The 16038-nt window shown below is 39.9% G+C and overlaps 1 protein-coding gene across 2 annotated transcripts; it reads left to right on the plus strand.

The window, feature by feature from the left end:
- Positions 1–244: 244 nt before the first annotated feature.
- LOC131287570 (uncharacterized) lies at positions 245–3648 on the plus strand. 2 transcript variants are annotated; one of them, XM_058316630.1, is made up of 6 exons: positions 245–478; positions 550–750; positions 1248–1466; positions 2240–2431; positions 2628–2822; positions 2909–3648. In XM_058316630.1, the coding sequence occupies exons 1-6, from the start codon at positions 377–379 to the stop codon at positions 3272–3274; spliced, it is 1275 nt and encodes a 424-aa protein (XP_058172613.1). In that variant the 5' UTR covers positions 245–376; the 3' UTR covers positions 3275–3648. The 2 variants fall into 2 exon arrangements, with proteins under 2 accessions (XP_058172613.1, XP_058172614.1); XM_058316631.1 differs by lacking the exon at positions 2240–2431 and having other exon boundaries at positions 2909–3145; positions 3209–3648.
- The last annotated feature ends 12390 nt before the right edge of the window (positions 3649–16038 follow it).

Here is a 16038-nt window from a genome sequence, read left to right on the forward strand (position 1 = left end):
CGTCCACAAGAGGTGTAGCCACGATCGAAAACATGGCGGCCGGGGCCTCATTTACTCTTTTACCAATGTTTCTTGTTTTTCAAGAAGTGTTTTAAGCGTTGAAAAAACAATGTTCTGAAAAAAAAATTAGAGCTTTTAAAACCAAATTTAGCATGATAACTACTGTACATTGCCTTAAGTCTCGGTCATAGCTTGTGATGCTTTTCCTGTGTGATCAATTTTGCAGTCAGTGTGTGATCGCGCGTTGAGGTCGTCGGTTGTTCAGATACTGTTGCATTGTTCAGTGTTGATCTTAGCCGAAACTTAATAAATTTTGGGTGCTATTACAAAACAATTGAGTTTAATCTTACTCAGGAATAACTGAAATAGCGTCGTAATGGGAAAGACGATTTGGCTTTGCCTGCTGTTGATAGTTCTTATAACAGGAATTGTAGATGCTCAGGGGAGGAAGCCACAATGTGCTCAAAATGGAGAGTATGTAAGTAAAGTGTAGAAACCGGTCATTAATATGATTTAAATAATCAAAAAATTGTACTTTTTCTTTCAAAGTGTCTTACGCACAATGATTGCTGTTCAGGAAGTTGTCTAAGTTTCTCCTATAAGTGTGTACCGGTACCACCGAGTGCATCCACTGGTACAATATTGGTTCCGGTTCAACCAGTTCCAATTGATACTGAAAATCGGTTTGGTGGGGGCGATGATGGTGGAGCCAGCCTCACGCAAAAAACTTGCGCCCTGAATGGAGAATATGTAAGTTTGAACCATAGGTTTTAAATTCCCATGTTGTTTTCTCTATTTTATTTCCCTTTTTTTCTATTATCTTGTTGTTAATCTCCGGGTAACTTTCCAAACATGCATATATTCATAAGAGTGTATCAGTATTGCAATGGGTGATCAGTATTGGTCATTTGAAGTCGAGATTATTGAGGTCAACCAAGTCATTCTCACACACTTACACAAACGTGCAAGCGCAGAACGACAGACCTATGAACATTGTAGGCATATCGCTAAAGAATTGATTTCGAACCGGGTAATTGGTTAATGTATCATTCGAACGGTGAATGTACCAATGGGCCGGTAAAGTTGCATTCATTATTTCGTGCTATTCCCTCATAAATAAAGAAACCGCGTTGTTCGATGTCGATCGTTTTATTTCATAGAACTGATCACGTCATCGTTGAAATTCTTCATTGCTCTAGTTCCAGATCTATTACATTACATTTACCTTTTCTTTTTAACTATTTTAGTGTCAAACCCATGGTGAATGTTGTTCCGGTAATTGCCTCACTTTCTCCTACAAGTGTGTGCCAGTGACCCAAACTGATTCGAGCCCCCGGGAGCCTAACAAGCAAACTACTTTGGATTTTTCAAATCGTGTTGGTGAAGATACTGCAAGCACAATTGGCATCACAAAAACAACGTCAGCTGTAACAACTCCCAAACAGTGTGCAGGAATTGGTGAATATGTAAGAAAAACCTAGAACTGATAATCATTCTCTTTTGTTGCTTCAGTAATTGAGACTGGTTCGGGCAAACTTGGTGCTATTCTTTATATAAGATTATAAGATTGGCGCCCCGACGATGCTCCGTGAAAAAGGGATTGAGAAAATAGTTATGGTTTTAACTCTTTACCAGAGAGTTTTGTTTTAATTTGATAGTTACAATAACAGCATAGTCAAAATGGTTGATATTTCACCGAATTCCCCGTGTTGTATAGCTTTGGTGGATACACCTTAACATAGGTGTACATGCTTGTTTTGTTTGTGTAAGTAAAAGTAAGGTTCAATTGTAATTTGGATGATTTTACCAAAAAATAGTGATCAAACAAACCTTCAACAACATTTGCAGTGCATAAACTGAAAGTTGCAGAACCGACGGTTCAGTATTGGTCAAGTTTTTAGTGTACACAAAACTCGATACATAAAAAAGCTAAAATATGTAATAGATTCAAAAATATTTATCTTTCTTTTGTCCATGTGCCAGGTGGTGCTTTCACAGTTTTCCCTGATTCTTACTCCTGAAAGCAAAACTCTTTCGTTTTTATAATTTATATAGGCAACGCAAGCTTTTTGAATCGAGCATGTTTACCATCAAACATAATTTAAAAGACTTGAAAATTACTTTTATTGTTCGTATCCAGGGGATTTATTCCTAATTATTTTGCACTTAAACTTGTAGATTCGTCAATAGTCGTTCATTCGCATTTCAAATTATTTACACCCGTTACTCTTCCTTTCAGTGTCTCACTCCAAATGACTGCTGTTCTGGAAGTTGTTTAAGCTTTTCATACAAATGTGTCACCAATCATCAATTAAAAGGACCGACGTCTCAAGGTGCGGCTGCATTGCCTAGTAATAGCTTTGTTAACCGATTTGGAGGTTCCAGTGATACGAGTACTAGTACGGCTAAATGCGCTGCTGTTGGGGAATATGTAAGCAATTTCAAGTAACTGAAGAAAAATCAACTTATGTCTTGGCCATCTCTTCTCAAGTGGTGTGCAAACTTTATATAAACCCATATGTATATAATGTAGTTAGATAATTGGATATGAGTATCCATGACGTTTAGCTATAAATGTTACGTAACGGTTAACAAATATACATCGTATTTTTTCTTCTTATTTTTAGTGTTTGACGTCATCTGAATGTTGCTCTAAAAGCTGTTTAAGTTTTGCGTACAAATGTGTTAATAGATATGATCTTGCATCAAATATCGATCAGGCTTCGCATACTAGTTCAATTTCTGTTGAAAATCGATTTGGCGGTCCACCATCCTCTAGCGGAGGACCACTAAATCGTCAATGCGCTTCGAATGGATTATACGTTAGTAGACCTAAGATTATCTAGGAGTCATATCAAGTGTCTTTGTTCAGAAATAATTTGTGTTTAATTTTAATTTTATTTTACAGTGTTCCCACAATCAGGAGTGCTGCTCTGGAGCATGCTATAAATCTATTTGTTCTACTGAAATTAAACTTGGTGTTCCGGAATCTGAACTAACCCGCCCATCTCCTAGTAATGGACCTTACGTACCGGTGAAAAATTTGGATGATCTTATAAATCGCTTTGGTGGAAACACATCTGCAAACCAACAACCAAATGGACGACAACTTTCAGCAAAACAGTGCAAAGCAGTTGGAGAAACTGTAATGAATAATTTACATGTTTGTTTTTGCCACAACCTACTACTATCTTTCTCTTTATTTCAGTGTACTCTGCATGCAGACTGTTGCACAAACAATTGTCATTCATACCGCCGTAAATGCGTGAACTAAACATGTTGCCCTTCTGCTTGAATGTGTGTTAAATGTGCTGTGTGATTGATAATAATCAAATACAATATCATTCTAAAGCGATTTCCGAGGCGGAAGAATGCTAGAGCAGCAAGATAGTTTAACATATTTTATGTCTGAAAACACGAAGCGCAATATTGATGAATTAAGCTAAATGTCAATGAAAAAGACTATGTACTATTTTAAACGTATATCGCCAAGTGTGTGCCATAGGTTTTGACAAATTTAATCACATGTGTAGGAGTTTTGTATCACATTGCGAAGAATTTCAGTGAGAATTCTATTAATACATTGAATAGATAAGCCACCTTACCTTAATCAACTTATTTTATTACGATACGTACTTTATTTTGAAATGCATTCTTTGGAGCATGGCATACTACTACATGGCATAGTACAATAAAAATTGACTGTATCATAAAACAGGACCTCAAAATTGTCTAAATATCACAGGATGATGTATTTATTTATTTCTTTATATTTGTACGCCAGTCTGGGCTTCGCAAAATGAGAAAAGCAGTGCACGTTAAAAATAATTATAATAATTACATTAATTAAGTTTTTATCACAGAGCAGTTTGACTGACCGTGGTTCTTTTGAACAGATTTTTTCCCTAAATGTAACTGATGCTGGTATCGGATGGATACAATTGCTTTGAACTTGATTAAAAAATAATGTAAAAAATGGAGTTATTATTTTTACGTTGCTACTACAGTGTTACGCGGATAATCGGAATCCGGACAAATGGGACATTCGTTTACTACGTAACAAGATGGTGTGTATATCAGTGGCGTCTCGTCCACATGAGCAACCTGTCCACTGCACAGTCATGAATTTTTAAAATGAATCACACAATTATTTGTTTAGTTATGGAATTGTAATTTCCAGTCCCAACAGTTGCGTTCAAAATCTACTTAACGCTTTACAACGCTGCGCTGGGCAATTCTGCTGGTGCACCGCTGCCACAAACGAGCATCTTTAATCAAATAAGAACAGTTCTCTTAACCACAGTCTCATAATACCATTCTCATTACGAACGGTGAAGAAGCGCTAGTTTTCTTATTAGCAAGAGTCAAAATCCAGCTGGAAAGTCGATCAGTTTTGTTTACGGGTGGGCACTTCTGCCAGTGCACCAGCCAATCGTATATATACACATTAGTTCTATTGTGCATGTGTTGAATGCGTCCATATGAAATTGTCAATGTATAGGTGCCTTTCCTGTGCACATTAGATTGTACCCAGGCCGGGCCCGAAGTGAGTCTAACTTGCCAAATAAGAATTTGGTTCACAGACATTGACTAACCGCGGATATACACCTTTTACCACTGTTTAGCGCGATGGCCAAGGCGTTTAGTGACACCGTCCAAAACATTAATACGATCGCCGGAGCTATTAAGACAGCGCGAGCGCCGTTTAGCAACTCCATCCAAAGCATTAAGAATATGACAGACCCTTCTACGACAATGGGAGCACCCTTTGCGCGTTGACCGCACCTATTAGACCGTTCGCCGCACCTTTTAGCGGCAGTCATTTTTCCGAGCCTTTTGTGAGCGCTTTTGTTCAAAGAGTCGATTGTAGAGGTGGATGCTTCATTTCGTGGTTTGAATTTTCCGTTAAGTATAAATATTTTCGAATATTTTTTGTTTAGCTGGAAAGTTCTTTAAAATGTCTCGGGAAATTCTTTCTGAAAATTGATTGATTGACATACATCACAAAATGCCTCAGAAAGAAAGCAATTATGGAGTAAATATGCACCAAACCCAATGTACAAATGTAAATAAGAATGTTTTTGAAAAGGCGACCTTTACACCTTTTACCACTGTTTAGCGCGATGGTATGAAAATAAAATGAAAATGTAAATATTAAAGCTCTTTATGGCAACTAATATTTTCATTTACAATTTGCAGAAAGAATTTCCCGAGACATTTTAAAGAACTTTCCAGCTAAACAAAAAAAATTTGAAAATATTTATACGTAACGGAAAATTCAAACCACGAAATGAAGCATCCACCTCTACAATCGACTCTTTGAATAAAAGCGCTCACAAAAGGCTCGGAAAAATGACTGCCGCTAAAAGGTGCGGCGAACGGTCTAATAGGTGCGGGCAACGCGCAAAGGGTGCTCCCATTATCTTAGAAGGGTCTGTCATATTCTTAATGCTTTGGATGGAGTTGCTAAACGGCGCTCGCGCTGTCTTAATAGCTCCGGCGATCGTATTAATGTTTTGGACGGTGTCACTAAACGCCTTGGCCATCGCGCTAAACAGTGGTAAAAGGTGTATTTTTCGAGTAAATATTGACGTTCGTGAAGTAAATTTGGAAGAAAATAAAACTTTGGAATAAAATCGAGGAAACAAACACCCAAATATAGCCAACAATTTAAAGCTTATTAAAAAATGTCTAAGCAGGCACGCTGGAACGGGCAATACTGCTGGTGCACACACTTTCATTCGAAAGATTATTCATGCAATTGTTCTATTTAGCTTGAAATTACCAGTCAATTTGTGCATCGATATTGAGTAGGACATCGTAGATGAGCTGTTAAACTCGTTTTTCAGGTAGATTCATTTAGTAGCAATTAAAGATTGCAGAACTAAATAGACCATTTACGGTTCCTCAAACTATTCATTCACTTAACATCCTGACCAACTTTGTCGTCGTGTGTCGTGTCGGTCTGGTTATAATAAACCACGTGATATGGTTTATCTAAGAAGGTATTACTTTTTTTGAAGGTGCATAACCATCTCATTTTCTCACGAGACGCCACTGATAAAATGCTATTTACTTTAGTAGCTTATTTATTGTACAAATGAAAAGTACGAATTGAGTTTTTACTAATTGTTCCTGTTTTTCTATTAGCGATCATTTGTAAAAACAGGCAGGTTTTACCGTTTGTAAAAGCAGGCAGGTTTTACCTACGCAAAGTGGAGCATACACTTTCGTCTTTACTAAGCATTACTTGACTTCGGGGACTTTAGAATGTGTCAAACAATGTTTTTTCAGTAGTTTGTCCATCAAGGAGCCTATCTATAAATTAAGCACTTTGGCATGTTTTTTTTTGCCCAAATGGGACCTAAATGGATATTGCAACTTGTACCAAGAATATCGAAATGTTTTGCCAGAAATATAGAGCAACAGACGACGAAATTGACTTTTATAACAGTCGACGGGGGTCCGTGACAGCCGAGCGGTAGGGCCGGTTAGAAAATCGGCCCATGAGCGCCGGGGCTCACCACCTCTACGGCGTGGGTTCGAATCCCAACCGAGACCAGACCCTCCCCTGTACGAGAGGACTGACTATCCACGTACACATAGGGTAAAAGTCTCGTAAGCCCTTAACGAGGCAGGCATGACCAAGAGGTCGTTACGCCAAGAAGAAGGAGAAGCAGAATAGTTGACGAAGGAGGACTAGCTATACGATGAATCCTTAAGCAAGCCGTAGACGTTACATATTAATCTGCACAGATGTTTGACGTCTACAGCCTTTCCTTAGCTATTTCCAACATCCCTCGAGATATTCGGGATATCTGGAGGGATGTTTGACAGACGATGGGTACGAGAGAACAAAGGAAATCTGTAGACGGCAAAGATCTGCACAGATTAATATGTGACGTCTACAGCCAGCTTTACATATAATTCCAAAACAGGTCAAGAAATTACTTGATCCTCACGTAAGTCAGTGCTATCATCAACTGGAGAAGTGACACCGTACCATACCACATGCAACCCAGCACTTGTGGGTTGCAGCGCACCCTACCAAAACCGGTTTTTGACACCTGGCCGTACCAATTTTTTGGTATGGTACGCTGTAATGTAGTCCCGCGGTAAAGTCTTTGATGACCAAAAAATAGTGGAATCAATACAAAAACGGTTGCAGACAGTATTGGGTCCAAAGACAGTCCTACAAACTACTAACTAAGTGTTTGTTTTTTTTCCATTTGATCCCAATTTGGCCCATAAATTGCGACGTACACAGAGCTGTACGCTCAATTTTGCCTTGATGAAAATAGCCCTTTTATTATTTTATTATAAAAAAATCAACAATGTTATGTACATATTTGTCTTGTCCGATAAAAATGCTAGCGTACTACGTTTAAAAAATTAAATTAGGTCCAATTTTTGAGCGAGTTATATAAGAAAATCCAGTGCTCGTTGGGTTGTAACCTCAATATAGTGGCTGACTGTATATGGGTCATGTAATGAGTCTTTGGTAAAACGGGATTAAATTGCCAGTTTTAGGCAAACATTTGTTGTTACACTGTTTTTCAGACCTGTTAGATTCATTCAAAAGACCTCAACTTATCTCCAGCATCCCGAGACCAAAACATAATTAGAAAAAATTAGAATCGCGTTTAGACCCGTGTCTTTCGGTATTCGGTATTCTTTAGTAAGATTCAAAAATAGTCAATTTAGCAAAAAACAAACAAAAACTTAACAGTTACTTACTAATCAATAATATTTAACTTAAAAAACTATATTTAACTGACTCTTTCACCAAAAATCGTTCTGGTTATCATAATAGATGATTGTACCTTTCGTTCCCCTATATATTGATGTATGTATTTGTCATTACAGCCAGCATTATCCTTGTTTTCGATTATCCGTGGTACTCTTGGTGCGCAAGAGCCAGCATGAATGATCTTTTGCTACAATGTACGACCTGATTTGTAACAAATATCGATTCAAATATTTTTCTTGCTTAGTTTTATCCATCTGAATTGATTTGCTAGATTTGAGAAGAGTGTTATTCATCTGAAATGATGTACTAACTTTCCTAAAACCATAGTTGATGTATTTCACAACAGAGTGGGACAAATACTTCGAATGTTTTCATCTCATTTTCTGTCGATAATATTGATATTGATTTCCTTAAAAACTCTGTGCCGCCTGTTTCACACTCTAATGCTAGTAATATGCAAGTAAATGTAGGGAAGCCACCATAACTAACCCATCATATGAAAAAATGTTTCATATGCTTAAAAGTAACGAAATCAACCATTTTTCTGTACATACAAAATATCATTGAATATCAAAATTTGGTAGAATAGCATAATAAAAAAAAATTTGCAACTAAATCAGATTTCGATTATCAGTGAGTAAAAAAATAGGAAGAGGAATTAGTTTAAATTATATTAAGTAGTAAGTAAATAATAATCTGGTTTACTCACCTTTAAGCAAATCAATTTAAACTAGAAGGATCAAAGCAAAATAAACCCAGTTGAATGATCTAAGCAAAACGCAGGTTTTGTTAATAAATGCTGAAACTCTTTCATTGAGTTATAGATTAACCATTAGTCCCAGGTTTCACTCTCACTATTCATTATACTGGTAGTTACCATAGAATTTTCTTATCACTGAATATTTTTAAATAACAATTTTTATTGAAAAAAATTGACTTCAAAATTATCCCATTACAGGGACGAGTGAATAGAATAATCGAAACTAAAGAACAGGTTGATAAATTGTATTATGCTGGAGCTACACACTTCCAACATTTACTCGGCGGAATAGTATGGAAAGACTGAAACTCTTATTCGATATCATGCCGTATCGGCCTGTATGCCTGTAGAAGCAACAGTTCTATACATAAACCCTTTAGAATCGTATTCATGAAAAAAAGTAGAGTTGGTGATGTCGTTGTAAGTCCACATTACAGAACGGAAGTAAATTATTAAGGCTGGTGATTAACTAGCTCGCCAAAATCGGTCGAGAACATCGTTAAAATCTACGAAGCTGACACTTTTTTTAACAAATCTGCTGTAAGCAGATTGCCCAACGAGCCTTTGACAGCTTATTTAGCTAGGTCCAGTTTGTGTTTACGGAGCGCTTGCAGCTGGGTAGTGTTGTGTCTGTTGTAGTGTTGTGAAAATCGGCTCTTTTTGAGGAGCGGAGCGGGCATAATTCGCTCACCTAGAGGAGCGGAGCGAGCTGGGTAGCTCCAAAAAGTGTTGCACGACATTATCGCTCCTTTCCGCTCCTTTCTCTCCTTTTCGCTCGTTTCGCTCCTTTTTGCTCCTATCGCTCCTTTCGCTCCTATGCGCTCTGTTATGACTTGGTTGCAGATCGCAGGCGAAATGTGTGAAAACTGATAACAATTGAAACGGGTACCAGTGGAGTCCATATCGAGTCTACACCATGAACATGTAGAAAAAACGCCATTCTAACTCGGTGAGCAAAGTCAAAATCTATGAAAAGCAATAACTGTAAAACGGTTATCCACGGTGGCAGCAGTGGTACCGTACTTCATGACAATGTAAAAGAATAAAACAAACCATTCAAGTGCCCACGATTGACCCGACACTGGTTAGATTGGTCGCCAAGAATGTGTTGAACAAAACGCAAGCTCCGACCCCTCAAACGCAAAAAATAATAACGATAACACAACGATGCGGCACGCACGGCCATACAAAAGAATAGAACAAGACATTCGATTACGGTGTGCAATACCGTCACCGGAGAGCACAGACAAAGCAATTTGACGATATGAGGATGATGGTAAGAGGGAGTGCGATTAAAAGAGCGCATGGAGCGAGAGGAGCGAAAGTAGTGAAAGGAGCCAAAGGAGCTAAAGGAGCGAAAGGAGCGAAAGGAGCGAATGGAGCGACAGGAGCGAAAGGAGCGAAAGGAGCGAAAGGAGCTCCTCACAAATGAGGAGCGATGTTTTCGCTCCTTTCGAAGAGCGGAGCGAGGTTGCCAGCTCTTTCGCTCCTTTCTCAACACTAGTCTGTTACTTTGGAAGTTGTTATTTTCATTAGTTCTTGGTAGTTTTCGTGCCTAGGATGTCATGTATAGTCATCAGTAACAGCATCAGCGGTATTCTTGATGTTCCAAATAGTAGAACACAAGTCAATCGGCAAACTCCATGCTGGCGCTTCCAAGGTATATATCCCAACGAGCAAACTATAGTCCATATATGGAACTATGAAGGGTTCTTTCCACACAGCGAGTATGGTGCTGGGAATGGTAGTGAGTTTGATGAGTGACAGGCAAAGACAATCAACAGACAGCCCAAGGGGATTTTAGAAATATTTCCGGCACCTGGTCCGACGCGAAAACGGGTCGGTCCAGGGCACGATGCGCAGTAAATTTCGACCCGATTTGACAGCGATGTTGACGGGCTGTCAGATTCAAATTCAAAATAGTGGGTTCGAAAAAAATTATCAATCTAGGTTCAAAAATAATATCCTCTCTAGGTCTGTTTTCCCTCCTCATTTCGCTATCTTTCCTCTTCCCTCTCCTAGCCTCTACCTGTAATGCACACTTGATTCGATAGTCTTTTTTTATTAATGTCGCGGTCGTGGTTAACAGTGGTAGTGATTACATTGGTGGTAGCTGTTGAAGAGAAATTTTTATTGTTTGGTTAGTGAGGATTGAACACTTATCGTTAAGGCTGATTCACACGTCGGCAAGTGCAAGTGGCAAGTAAGCAGGCAAGTGGCAAGTAGCCGTTCGCACTGCAGGCAAGTACTTGCCGGTAACTACCCAAGGAGAACCTTGCTGCTCGTTCCTACCAAAGGTATCCATGCCTACCTAAAAGAACCTTGCCAAGTGTATTTTTGGTAGGCATGGACTCCTCATAACCTACCAATAAGTTTTTTTTCGGAGGCACCGCAGTGGAAGGAGGTACTGGCTGTCAAACCTTTGTTTGTTTACTGTTGGCTGTGCAAGTCTGGCCAACTAGCTGCGAGTTAAGAATAACGCTTTCGCGGGTTTGGGTGTCGGAATCGGAGTGAAGTTTATTAAACAATGTGTTAAACAACATCATGAAACATGGTAGGAAAAGGGCAGGAATAGAAACAGGATGAGACGATGACCCTTAGCGACAGGCGCCGAAACTGCAACTCAGTGTTAATAGTTGGTCGGTGTCGGTTGGACGTCGCGACGATCATCGGTTGTTACCGGGTGTAACATAGCATCGGTGGCCCGTGTCCGATAGCAGCGCTTGGATCGACCGACTCGGGGTGGTTAACCGGGGCCGGGTTAACTCGCACCAGACAGTAAGTACGTGTGTAAGAACCCACAGCAGAGAGTTCTTACTGATGATGATTTGTCCGCACTTTTCACACATTTCAGTGTCTCGACAAGGAGGAAGAAGCGGCTTGAAATAAACATGAATGCATTCTACGTGTTTTCACTGGGCATAACGGAGTGGTGCTGCACATCGTACATCGAAGGAGCCTGCTACGATCCTTAGTAGAAATACGTAGCTAAACAAATATCATGCATTTCTACCTCAAAATTCAACAAAAAAAAATTTAGCCGAGTTTGCACCCCAATTTGATACATATTTCTTCATACTCCCCTACCTCTGCCGCGCTTGGCTTGCGCGATTGTTCTGCCGAAACTGGGCTACTTTTGAAACGAGACGTCGCGCTGCAGTGTGGACCCCGAGTTAGAAGATAAACAAACAACAACGCTCGAGAACCAAACAAAGCGATTCTTCAATTGCTTTCATTTTGTTCGCATGGCAAATGTTTAAGAAGCCTTCGGCCGCAGTGGGTCACCAATTTTTCGACCAAATGTATCGCAGTTTCACCTGAAGTACCTTCTACAGGTGGCCGCTGGTTTGAGTCGACCACTTGTTTACTTACATAGTTGCTTACATTCTATGTTGTCCAAAGCCACAGTCGCCGTTTTCTAAAAACATACCTTCTAACCGTCCGTCCACACGGCGCTGCGAAAATTCTGCGACCGGGGTTTCTGCGACCGATTTGTGCTCACCGGAAGTGTCAAAGTAATCAAAAGTAGCCCAAGTCGGCCATCTTGCATGTCAAAAGTGTCGCAGAAACTCCCGCCGGCACCGGGTCGCGGCGTTGGACGATCTGGCCAACGTTTGTGTCGCAACTTTCTGCGACATTACAAAAAGACCGTTATTCGTATGTAAAAATGGTCATTGTCGTGGTTTGCTCGACGAGAAGGAGTTTTGATATAGTAAATAAATATACTGGCGTGCTAATTCATGTTTTTAATGTGTTTTTCAATTTAACTATTGTGTTAAAATGAAAGAATGTAAATAATGATTATAATGTAAATGCACCTTATAGCATATTTTTATTATTCTAGCAAGTCATAAGCATTAATGTAAAAACAAGTAAACGTTAAAAGCGTCATTTTGGAAGCGTATAAGAATTAATACCTTTAAATAAGTATTAATTATAAAAATATAAATATACTATTTAGTAGGTATTAATACTTAAGCGCTTCCAAAATAACGCTTTTAACGGTTACTTGTATTAACATAAATGTTTTTGAAAAGCATTAATTTTTGACTTTGTAGAATCATAAAAATATGCTATAGGGTGCATTTACATTATAATCATTATTTACATTCTTTGGTAAAAGAGTAAATGAGGCCCCGGGCTAGATTCTCCTCTTCCTGCTGGTTCACATTTAGCGCCTGAAGCTATGCAAAGCGCGACACATGCATTCGTTTCGAATTTTTGAACGCTAACGGTTCGCTTAAAAGCCCATAACGGTTTAAACTAATCACGCAGTGGAGGTTGAATGTAGATTAATATACTTTTACATGTTAAGTTACTAGTAAGTAAACTATACCACACATGATGGACAGCATGAAACAATGAGTTTAGCCGAAGAAATGATTTGGAAACGGCGGCGCGCCCGCAGCGAGCGAAGCGAGCGGACTGCGCTAGGTCTACTGAAAAAGAGAGTTTGTTATAGTTTTGAGAAATAAGGGGGGCCCGTGGGCCCCCCTCATACCGCACCCCTAGGTTGATTGCGTAGCCGAAATTAACGGTACACACTACGGTTCAAATACTCGTAGGTTGAATTTAACGAATTAATGTATCACCAATTGCATACATTCAGTTTAAACGTCCACAAGAGGTGTAGCCACGATCGAAAACATGGCGGCCGGGGCCTCATTTACTCTTTTACCCATTCTTTCATTTTAACACAATAGTTAAATTGAAAAACGCATTAAAAACATGAATTAGCACGCCAGTATATTTATTTACTATATCAAAACTCCTTCTCGTCGAGCAAACCACGACAATGACCATTTTTACATACGAATAACGGTCTTTTTGTAATGTCGCAGAAAGTTGCGACACAAACGTTGGCCAGATCGTCCAACGCCGCGACCCGGTGCCGGCGGGAGTTTCTGCGACACTTTTGACATGCAAGATGGCCGACTTGGGCTACTTTTGATTACTTTGACACTTCCGGTGAGCACAAATCGGTCGCAGAAACCCCGGTCGCAGAATTTTCGCAGCGCCGTGTGGACGGACGGTAAAAAGTCCTCTATTCAGTATTTAATCATCTTGGTCCACACTGAGGCATACTCGGCCAAAATCAGTGCAAGTTTTTGACCGCTATCATAACCTCGGTAGGACAAACTTAGGCCATACTCGCTGTGTGGAAAGAGCCCTTGAAGCACCCGGTGAATGAGTGGCTCAATGACCAACCCAATAAGGCTCCATCAAGCAATTATCCACCTACTATTTGAAACACTTATTCATCACCGCGTGACTACATTAGGCGTACCATACCATATGCTGTCACCGCAGATGCAAGACCTTGCGGTTTCTGTACTAAAAAATCAAACGAGTTTGATTCTTGCCGCAGACTCTTGCGTTTTTATATGTATTTATTATTTTAGTAAACATTTTTCCAAGTAGACTTAAATGAGAATATATGCTCATATAAGTGGTATATTCAAACATTAAAGTATTATTTTTGGCAAAAAGCTGTGCTCGTTTGACAGATCAAAAATGCAACTGCATGCGGTTGCGGAAAGCTGTGACCACAGGTTAGCCAACCACGCTAGTGCGCAGTCAAAATGCGGCTGTTTACCCGCCGTAACGAAAGGAATATTTCCTTCCGTTTGTCAGATCGCACGAATCTCGTGATCCGCTTGATTACTCAAACAGCATGAGATGTGCGTCGGCTAGGATTTCTCCGACTTGAGCTCCAGCTCGGCGACACCACACGGACGAGAAAAGGTCGCGTTGTTGTCGCGCCAATGTTGCTACCGATGACGGCAAAGTTAAACTTAACAAACCCAAACTGGTTCCTAACGATGCCAAACAAAAACCTTGCGCGTGCAATTCACTGCCTACTACTGGCAAAGAGCAGCTTGATGCGAACAAACTGGCCCTGAAAACAGTGTAACCTTACTTTTCAGCTAACCCTTTCAGGAACCTCGTGCACTGCTAACCATCCGCTCTGATGCGACGCCGAACTGGAACTCCAAGGTTACTTCCAAGGTTGGTTTATGTTTAACGATTTGACAGGTAAACATAGCGCCATCTTGGAATTTATGATACCTAAAACAAGCATTCGTAATGAAAGTTTGAACTCAATTCTGTAACAAAAAACAGATAAACCAGGATATAAAACACATTTATACTGATCGACTGCTACCAATGATTTCTGTATCAGAAAAACTATTTTATTGGAACTTTAAGGCTAACACCTATCTGTGTATCTACAACACCCGGCAATTTTATCCTCAAAATTGGTTCTTTTTCGTCATCAGTACCAACAAGGTAGAGAGACATGAAAAGCTGTGTGACCCAACCTCTAGTTCTAGTAATCTTGGTTGGCACAACAATTTTTTAGGAATAGGGTCATTGAGGGTATTTTGCCCATGTATGTAATTTTCACCCACTAGAAAGTAGATCAATTATTACAATGATTTCAAATAAAAATTAAATACCAAATTTGGGGGCGATTGAATCAATATTTTTCGAGAGAATCATTTAAAACTACGAAGCTGTCGCTTTTTCAAAAAACCATGCTGTAGATAGATAGTTCGGCCACCTTGAGATATAACACGGGGTCCACACTACAGCGCGACGTCCCGTCACGGAACGCGACGTCACCCGGCAGGCGGCTGTTATCCGTTAACGTTTGGCAACTATTTAGTTCGGCCTCACGAAATCAGTTGAACGTCAAATGTTTACTTACGGTTGGCGGTTGTTTAGAGGACAGTCGCAGAGATTTAGATGGGCTCGAAAACGGTGTAAGTTACTAGTAAGTAAACTATACCACACATGATGGACAGCATGAAACAATGAGTTTAGCCGAAGAAATGATTTGGAAACGACGGCGCGCCCGCAGCGAGCGCAGCGAGCGGACTGCGCTAGGTCTACCGAAAAAGAGAGTTTGTTATAGTTTTGAGAAATAAGGGGGGCCCGTGGGCCCCCCTCATACCGCACCCCCTAGGTTGATTGCGTAGCCGAAATTAACGGTACACTCTACGGTTCAAATACTTGTAGGTAGAATTTAACGAATTAATGTATCACCAATTGCATACATTCAGTTTAAACGTCCACAAGAGGTGTAGTCACGATCGAAAACATGGCGGCCGGGGCCTCATTTACTCTTTTACCCGTCTTTGTTGTCGGTTACGACCCTCTTCGATCACGCCTGCCCTCTAATGGGCTTACTAGACGTATTCCCTATGACATTCTGGCCGTTATATTTCCACAAACCACCGCCTTTTCAACATTGCTTCCTTGTTACACACCACATTACTAATTGCAATATCATTCTATCACATGGTAGTCTACTTGAGAGCAAAACCTTGTCCAATTGCTATCATTGCCAGATAACGTTTATTGATGAACTTGCACTCTGACAACGACACGAAACAAGCATGATTAATGCTATTTGATTGTGTCAAAAATGACATGTCTCAGCCGTTAAAAAAATTTGATTACCATGGCCGGTGTAATAATACCAATGCAAGTTTATCATAACAATGGCGAACCTATTATCACA

Source organism: Anopheles ziemanni, chromosome 3 (genome assembly GCF_943734765.1).
Source record: "Anopheles ziemanni chromosome 3, idAnoZiCoDA_A2_x.2, whole genome shotgun sequence".
NCBI lineage: Eukaryota > Metazoa > Arthropoda > Insecta > Diptera > Culicidae > Anopheles > Anopheles ziemanni.

Excerpts from the sequence above, each read along its gene's own strand:
- LOC131287570 (XM_058316630.1), top strand. The coding sequence starts at position 377 with ATGGGAAAGACGATTTGGCTTTGCCTGCTGTTGATAGTTCTTATAACA. Across the intron at positions 751-1,247 it reads GCGCCCTGAATGGAGAATAT|TGTCAAACCCATGGTGAATG; the intron begins GTAAGTTTGAAC and ends TAACTATTTTAG. Across the intron at positions 2,432-2,627 it reads GCGCTGCTGTTGGGGAATAT|TGTTTGACGTCATCTGAATG; the intron begins GTAAGCAATTTC and ends TCTTATTTTTAG.